The sequence below is a fragment of the Procambarus clarkii genome, chromosome 1 (genome assembly GCF_040958095.1).
Source record: "Procambarus clarkii isolate CNS0578487 chromosome 1, FALCON_Pclarkii_2.0, whole genome shotgun sequence".
Taxonomy (NCBI): Eukaryota; Metazoa; Arthropoda; class Malacostraca; order Decapoda; family Cambaridae; genus Procambarus; species Procambarus clarkii.
In genome coordinates, this window is record NC_091150.1 from 22,736,454 (window position 1) to 22,746,058 (window position 9,605).

Genomic DNA, 9,605 nt, shown 5'->3' on the forward strand with positions numbered 1-9,605 from the left:
TATATATATATATACAGTGGTACCTAGCATAACGATTGCCCCAAAAAACGAATATTTTGAGTAACGAACGGCCCAATCGGCGTCAAATCGTCCCGTATGACGAACGCTGGTTTAAGTAACGTCAACACCACATGGTGGGGTCGCGCTGCTTCTTGCACATTCTTAGACGCCTCCGACGATGCACATAAATTATGTTGTTCTTGTTTAAAGATGCTAATGATGCTGGGATATAAAAGGGTGACTGCTGAGATGTTGCAAAGCATTGACGTTTTTGTAGGAAAAAAGAAATGAAATGTCTGATATACAACAAATGTCAAAAAGGTTCGTTCGGTGTTCGGCAGGTAGGCTGCTCCATTATAACAATCTTACATTTGAAACAAATTTCCATTTGTTTTGTATTTGTCATTTACGTCTCAATAATGGAGAAGCCTACCTTACATACACTGAATAAACCATTATGACATTTTCCTTTCTTCAAATGTGTTCAATATATATTTTTCATTTGTCTTATAGCAAAAGGTTCGTTTGGTGGTCGGTAGGTAGGCTGCTCCATGTTTCTTACATACAAAAAACGTAAATAATAAAAATAAATGAAGAATTTCGAAAACCAGTACAAATGTCAAAAATGTTCGTTCGGTTGCCTACAGGTCGGCTGCTCCATGTTTCTTAAAAAAAAAAAAAAACGAAAAATAAAAGAACTGTTGAAACAATTTGAAAAATGGACAAATGTCATAAAGGTTCGTTCAGTGTTTGTCGGGTAGGCTGCTCCATTATTGAGACGTACGTGACAAATACAAAACAAATGGAACACATTTGAAACAAAGAAAGATTTTCATAATGGAGCAGCCTACCCAACAAACACTGAACGAACCTTTTGCTATAACGAATATGAAAGACAAGGGCTGCTGGCTGGGTTAGTAGAGCATGAGCAACCATTTGTAGCACACAACCATTTGTAGCACACGTGCCTCTGACTCTCAAACACCTGTCCCACACGGTGTTGAAAGACTGCGCTCAGTCTCAGTCGGTGCAATTCAGACCCTATTGTTTGAAGAACATAAGGGTCATAACATTGGTGAAGCTAGGCGCAATAAGGGCTTAACACAACGGTCGGATGCCAGTGATACAGCACCTATGAGGATGATACAGCGAGCGTATCGAGGTGTAGCTCTGAGCCCCACCCTTGCCATCTCTAATGTATATAGATGATACATAGATGAATCGTTTTCTGCGTTCAGTGATGATGCATCTGATACAAGTAGCATAGATGAACAGTGTTAGCGGCTTCCATGGTGGTGGTGTTCATTGATATTTTCAAGAATACCTGAATCTCTTCCTGACTGATGGACACTCTTTGAGACTAGCTGAATCTCTTCCTGTGTGGGACCTTACAAAGCGATCTTTTCAAGACTACCTTACAAATTGAGCTTTTCCTATAATCGTTTCAATACTACTTTATGCTTTACAAGCTTGGCTACATAGCACCTACAAGTACTAAAGCCAAGGGTGCACGCGAGTGCGTTATTTGCAAGCACACAGAACGATGAAACAGGAAACGAAAATCTATCTGTAGCTGGTGCAAGGAGAGCAAAGTCGCGCTGTGTACCTTGGACTACTTCGTTGACTATTACGCACCTCCAAAGTACTGAGTGTGTAATACAGTGTGTTACTGTGTAAATAGTATGTGAAACTGTACATATTGTAATTTTAGTGAATTTTTACCACGTAATATTGTGACAATAAACATTTATTGTGGACACATTACTGACACATGTATCACAGTTCCATGGAAAATTATGAACATTCTACTGTATACATATTGTAAAGGTCACAAATATGCATCATATACGATAAAAGAAACAAATAAAACCGCATTGGAAATGCATAGAAAAAATATTTGAAAATATATTTGTGGCAACACGCGGTGCTTGAATGGCCTGCGCGACCATGTCTGGGAGCTTCACACACGGGCGACCAGGCCCTGATGACGTCACAGCGCACCTTGTCCACGCCCTCACAGCCAAAGTAAGTGGAATTGGGTAATTATTTTTACATAGACATGTTCAGGGACGGTAATTTATCATTTTACAAATAAAAATTATATTTTGGGGAACATTTGATGTCATGCACACTGGGGAAATTTCACAATAAACACAGTGCATCACACTGGTTACATGGGGGACACTCGTTTTGTATGACGTCCGTTTCACATGACAAACATGGAACAGATTAAATTCGTTATGCGAGGTACCACTGTATATATATATATATATTTATTTTGTGACGATAATCTCTTTCAAGAGAGATTGAGCCTGCTCTTCCCTACTTTGTTACTCCAAACACACAAGTAAGATGCTACATTCAAGATCGTCACCAGTAGCACAAAACGTTTTGACCAGGAGGCAAAACATATTCAAGATCCCCCCCACTCCACACACCCTCCTCACGCCGGCTCGTCATCAAACCAGCTAACTACCCTTCACCAGCTTGCCTGCTTCTGATTGGCGACTCACCAGCCGCGCACCTGCACACAGCACCTCAGCGCTCTCTACACGAATCGAGGTCTGAGTCTGACCAGCTATCCACTTCAGAATATTCCTTGTGCTCTTAAGGTTGACACCTCTCTCTGGCATACTCGCTCATTAGTTCGTATACGAAGGGAGGTTTCAGCCATAGCCGATATTCTCAGCACCATTTTAACATTGTATTTTGTATTTCACATTGTCTTTACATTTTCTTTATTATTTAACTGTAATTTAACTTCCCGAGATTTGTCTTTATTTTCATTTATGTTTAAAGTAAATATATTAAAGTTTCATTGTTCATATTTTGTGTTTTACGTGTTCCTCCCTCTAACTTATCACAGACAACAGGCAAGCAGTCTATAATTTTGTTTAAAGTGTGACCAGGCTTTGACACCTGCCATTAGAGGACTGCCGAACATCAACACTCCAACACTTTCCCATCACAATATATATATATATATATATATATATATATATATATATATATATATATATATATATATATGTCGTACCTAATAGCCAGAACGCACTTCTCAGCCTACTATTCACGGCCCGATTTGCCTAATAAGCCAAGTTTTCATGAATTAATGTTTTTTCGTCTACCTAACCTACCTAACCTAACCTAACCTAGCTTTTTTTGGCTACCTAACCTAACCTTACCTATAAATATAGGTTAGGTTAGGTTAGGTAGGGTTGGTTAGGTTCGGTCATATATCTACGTTAATTTTAACTCCAATAAAAAGAAATTGACCTCATACATAGAGAAAAGGGTTGCTTTATCATTTCATAAGAAAAAAATTATAGTAAATATATTAATTCAGGAAAACTTGGCTTATTAGGCAAATCGGGCCTTGAATAGTAGGCTGAGAAGTGAGTTCTGGCTACTAGGTACGACATATATATATATATATATATATATATATATATATATCAAGCATAGACACAGAGTTCTCCCATATTAACAGGGACTTGATGAAAAACGTAAAAAAGACCCCCCTCACTTACTCTAGTTGCCCTTGGGAGGTGGTAATCTTTAGTGTGTATAAATACTCTGAATTTACCATCTCTTTTAAGGGTCTGAGCGTGGTGCAGTGGGTTAAAAACGTACCTGTTATGCCAGTTGCTGGAAGGCTTCTGTGCTGGCTAGCGTTCGAGTCTCCTGGTGGGAAAGTGTTCTAAAGTTGTATAGTTATATATATATATATATATATATATATATATATATATATATATATATATATATATTGGTAGCAGTCTTTCTTGTAAACATATATTATTGAATATGATAATAATACGGCCAACCTACTCATGAGAAACTCTCCAGACACAAGGCAGAACGCTTTACAAGAGACCCCCGTCGTCTATGCCTTCAAATGCCCACTTGGGGGCCTGTAAGCCTCAAAGAACTCAGTATATAGGCAAGACAACAACATCTCTTTCCAGGCGATTAACGATGCATAAGCAACAGGGCTCCATTAAGGAACATATAATCTCTTTCCACAACCAGACCATCACCAGAGAAGTCTTAGCAAACAACACTTGGTTGTGGGAGATTCCCAGGTGAGGTATTTAGACAGAAAGTTTTGTGCCAGAGATAAGGGAAACAGGTTAAGGGTTTGCTATCCGGGAGCTGGTATTGGTGATATTGTTGGAAACATGAAAGATATTATGACGGGAAATGAGAACAAACCCATTATTTGTATTAGTGCAGGGGGTAATGATGTTGGGCGAGTTAGGAGTGAGGAACTAATACAGAGATTCAAGACAGCAATAGAATTAGTTAGAAGCAAGGGAGGAATCCCTATCATATGTGGCATTCTTCCAAGAAAGTGAGTGGGAAATGAATGGGTGTCGAGGGCACTTGGTGTCAATTGCCGGCTAGAAAGATATTGCAAATCTAATGCAATATCTTTCATAGACAACTGGGAACACTTCTATGGAAGAAATGAAATGTATGCTTGGGATGGGGTGCATCTATCGAGGGCTGGGGTGGTTGTTGTTACGAACTCGTTGGAACCAGTGGTTAGATGTGTTTGTTTGGGTTTAAACTGTTAGCAGATAGTGGTATGGGAATTGATTTGGTGGAAGGAGGTAATAAAAGTATGTGTTTGAGGGAGAAAGGAATTGGCAAAATGATCAGGGAAATTGAAGGGCCTCAAAATAACAATTCACTTAGGGTATTTTACACTAACAGTAGAAGTCTAAGAAATAAAATAAGCGAATTAAATGCTCTTGTCTGCACAGAAAAAATAGATATTATCGCGCTTACCGAAACGTGGATGAATGTAGAAAATAGAGAACTATTAGCTGAATATCAAATAAATGGATTTAAACTATTTCACACAGATAGATATATTAGACGAAGAGGGGGAGTAGCCATATACGTTAGGGACAATTTGAAATGTAGTCTCAAAGAGGGAATCAAATCTGAGCCACACACAGAAACTATTTGGATAGAATTAAACGAGAAAGCAAATGATAGTATAATAGAAGTTATATATAGGCCGCCAAATTTAGACAGAATGTAAGCAAAGCATCTATGGGATGAAATATCTAGATCTAACAGTATTTATGTCATGGGTGACTTTAATTGTAGTGGAATAAACTGGATGAACAAAACAGGGAATAATGAAGCAGAAGATTTTCTAGAATTAATTGACGATTGCTTTTTTACGCAACACATTAAGGAACCAACGCGGGAAAATAATATTTTAGATTTAGTGTTAACTAACAGGGAAACACAAATTAAGGACATCGAAATAGGGAGTGAGCTAGGGAACAGTGATCATAAAGAAATCAGATTTAGCATAGAATGTAATAGATCTGTAGGAGAAAATTATGTTGAAGTACCTGATTTTCGAATAGCTAATTTCAATAACCTAAGAAATTTATTGGGTCAAATAGATTGGAAAGTCTTGGGTATGGGGTGTGGGCCGGTCTTAGAGCTAGACGTGAACCCAGCGATAGGTGACGTAAAAGGGGTTTTCGATGTGGACTCAAAATATAACCAATTTAAAAATATTCTTAGCGAAGCCCAGGAACGTAGTATACCATATAAATTGAATAGATCGAATACTAATGATCCAAAGTGGATAACAAAGGATCTGAAGAACCTTATAGATAAAAAGAGAGCGTGGTACAAAAAGATTAAGAATGGGGAAGTCAGTTTAGAACAGAAATTCGTACAACTGGTTAGAAATACTAAAAAAGAGATAAGGATAGCAAAAAGAAACTATGAAGTTCGCATAGCAGAGGAAGCAAAGACAAATTCTAAAGGGTTTTTCCAGTTATACCGAACAAAGATTAGGGAAAGTATAGGTCCATTAAAAACTGAGACAAGTCAAATAGCAGATAATGATGAAGAGATGAGTAGTATTTTTAATAAATATTTTATATATGTATTTACTAAAGAGGAACTTAACAATATGCCTTCAGCCGAACAAGTCTATGTGGGTGGGGACGAGGACAGGTTGACGAGTTTAGCAGTTACCAGGGAGGATGTTCTTAAACAAATAGTTAAACTCAAACCAAACAAATCCCCAGGACCGGATGAAGTGTTTGCCAGGGTGCTTAAAGAATGCAAAGAGGAGCTTTCCGAGCTACTGTCTACCATATTTAATAAATCAATAGAGTTAGGCAGAGTGCCAGAGTTATGGAAAGTTGCTAATGTGATACCAATATTTAAGAAAGGAGATACATCATTTGCGTCAAACTATCGACCAATTAGCCTAACGTCTATTGTGGGAAAGTTACTTGAATCAATAATTGCAAATAAAATTCGTCTTCATCTTGAAAAACACAAATTAATAAATGAGTCGCAACATGGTTTTACAAATGGCCGTTCATGTTTAACAAATTTGCTATCTTTTTATTCCAGCATAGTTGAGGCAGTTGATAGTGGTAAGGATTGTGATGTTTTGTACCTTGACTTTAGCAAAGCTACATGAAAAACTGATTAAAAAAATAGAGGCTCATGGTATTGGAGGTGCTATATTAAGCTGGATTAGGGCATGGCTATTCCAAAGGAAACAGAGAGTTACTATAAATAGGGCTAAGTCAGAGTGGGAAAATGTTGTAAGTAGAGTGCCTCAGGGCTCTGTCTTGGGACCTCTGTTGTTTATGATATATATAAATGATTTAGATTCTGGTATGAGTAGCAACATTTACAGATTTGCCGATGATTCAAAAATCGGTAGGGAAATTAACACGGAAGAAGACTCACTATCTCTTCAAGTTGATCTAAATAGGGTTTTGAAATGGTCAAAGGATTGGTAGATGCAGTTTAATGCTGATATAAGTAAAGTTTTGAGGCTAGGTAATGATGATAGAGTTACAAGATACGAGCTAGATGGTGTTGAGATTACGAAGTCGAATTGCGAAAGGGATCTGGGAGTTATGATAAGTAAGTTATAATAAGTAAGAGTTATGATGGGAGTTATAACAAAAGCATCAATGCATGAATGTTCGTAATAAGGCAAATAGGACACTGGGATTTATTAATCGAAGCGTTAGTAACAAGACACCTGGTGTGGTTCTTCAGCTATATCTTGCTCTGGTTAGGCCCCATTTAGATTATGCAGTTCAATTTTGGTCGTTGTACTATAGAATGGATATAAATTCAATTGAAAGTGTCCAGTGTAGGATGATTAATTAGGAATCTTTCATATGAAGAAACATTAACAAAGCTTAAATTGCATTCACTGGAAAGGCGAAGAGTTAGGGGTGACATGATAGAGGTTTTCAAGTGGATGAATGGACATAACAAAGGAGATATTAATAGGGTATTAAAAGTATCAACACAAAACAGAACACGAAACAATGGGTATAAATTGGATAAATTTAGATTTAGGAAAGACTTGGGTAAATGTTGATTTGTGGAACCAATTACCGCGTAACATGGTGGAGGTGGGGTCCCTCGATTGTTTCAAGCGTGGGTTGAACATGTACATGAGTGGGATTGGGTGGTTATAAATAGGATCTGCCTCGTATGGGCCAATAGGCCTTCCGCAGTTACCTTTGTTCTTATGTTCTTATGAAGCCGGCGGCCTGACGAAGGTCCCACACATTTGCCTTGTTGATATTTTCCAGTTGTACTTTAAAGGTTAACAGAGTCTTGGTATTTTACAGTGCCAAATTACACAGTGTAGGTCAATATAATGATGATGTTTATTCAGGGGAAAAGTACAGACATACTAATATGAGTTTCAAGCAGAATGTTGGATTTCTAGATAGAGCAAGTGTATGCTATGCAAGTATTTACTAGAACTAGCAGTCTCTTAGCAGTCTCCGTGGTGTAGTGATAAGACACTCGCCTGGCGTTCCGCGAGCGCTATGTCATGGGTTCGTATCCTGGCCGGGGAGGATTTACTGGGCGCAATTCCTTAACTGTAGCCTCTGTTTAACGCAACAGTAAAATGTGTACTTGGATGAAAAAACGATTCTTCGCGGCAGGGGATCGTATTCCAGGGACCCTTAGGATTAAGGACTTGCCCGAAACGCTACGCGTACTAGTGGCTGTACAAGAATGTAGCAACTCTTGTATATATCTCAAAAAAAAAAAAAAAAAAAAAACTAGCTATGAATTCATCTAATATTTCGCAGGAAGATTAGTCATTCATAGACTTAAACAAAAAACATAGGCTTTGAGGTTAGTCTACTAACAAGGCCTGTTCCAACAAAATTTGCAATTGATCGATCAGGTTGTAATCGCTTACAGCCCTGTGAGCGTTACTCCTTAAAAAAATTATATTCAATAAACGTTTTCTATTAAGAAGTCACCCCTGGCAGACCCGAGCAGTCATAAAAGTATTTGTGTACGTCTGATACCATACTACTTGTGAAGGAGGAAATGTATATGTTTATCTCTCAGAATGTTTGGTAACAGGTTTATTGTTTGTGATGTGTGTCTATGTATGTACTAACACGTTGTGCTGAACGGGGTGAGAATAGCTTGAGCTACCTCATCCCTTTGTGTGGATTTTACCTCAATAAACTTATTTCAATTTCAATTTCAGCTCCCTCCTAGTTTCATATCTATTCAAAATGTCCCGAGATTAAGATATATATGTCAAAAACATTAGGAAATATTAATCTCAGAAAACTTGCCCATGAAAAAACCTTTAAATACAATTCATGAGTAAAAAAAAAAAAAATTCCATAAAGAAAGCCGACCTCCAGAGCGCCTTACCTGCCTGCTTGGTGTCCATGACAAGTGTGGCAGTGGCGCCGCCTCCGCCACAGTGGTGCCTGAGTATGCCCAGCTGCTTTAATTCTGACCACTCATTAACAGGCTCCTGTAGCAGAAAATAGTATACATTCAGCACAGCAATTGGCAGGGTTAACTTTGTAGCCCAGTATATAACTTCTAGACGGTAAGTTAATTAGAATCTAGAAAGCATATTATTTAACTCAGAACGTCATTTAACTCAATCAGGTGCTGTCACAGTGAGAGGTTGTGTTAGCTGGAGCTCTGATTGTAATAATATTATTACAGCAACAATGGAAGGATTAGTGAAGGAACTGGTGAATTTAGTTGGAGCTCTGAGGACAGAGCTGGATTCCCTACGGGAGGAGGTACGACAGCTGAAACAACATTAGGAAGAAACTAAGGAGGCGACCAGTGTTAAAAAGGCCTCGTCTTGGCAAGTTGTAAAGGACAGGGGTCTTAAGAAGACCTTGGCAAAACCAACACCTAATAGCCTAAGGACTTCTAACGCATTTGATGTGTTAGAGGACGAGTGCTGTGGTGAACCTGTAGTTCAACGAGGAGGCAAAAGGAAAGCAAAGAGGAACATTGAACTCAGGTCCCTCAAAGTGCCCTAAAGGAAAAGCGAATTTTGGTTGTGGGAGATTTCCAGGTGAGGTATTCAGACAGAACGTTTTGTGCCAGAGATAAAGGAAACAGGTTAAGGGTTTGCTATCCGGGAGCTGGTATTAGTGATATTATTGGAAACATGAAAGATATTATGACGGGAAATGGGAACAAACCCAGTATTTGTATTAGTGCAGGGGGTAATGATGTTGGACGAGTTAGGAGTGAGGAATTAATACAGAGATTCAAGACAGCAATAGAATTAGTTA

At 38.4% G+C, this 9,605-nt stretch overlaps 1 protein-coding gene across 2 annotated transcripts in view; it reads right to left on the reverse strand.

The window, feature by feature from the left end:
* Positions 1-8,892, reverse strand: part of LOC123761261 (uncharacterized) — a 14,359-nt gene extending 5,467 nt beyond the window's left edge. Inside the window, exon 1 of one of the 2 annotated variants that reach the window (XM_069321783.1) lies at positions 8,713-8,892. In XM_069321783.1, the coding sequence (XP_069177884.1) occupies positions 8,713-8,731 (19 nt within the window). In that variant the 5' untranslated portion in view covers positions 8,732-8,892. Of the gene's footprint in view, positions 1-3,633; positions 3,680-8,712 lie in introns of those variants that run through there. The other variant, XM_045747568.2, reaches the window with a different exon arrangement.
* Positions 8,893-9,605: the final 713 nt, after the last annotated feature.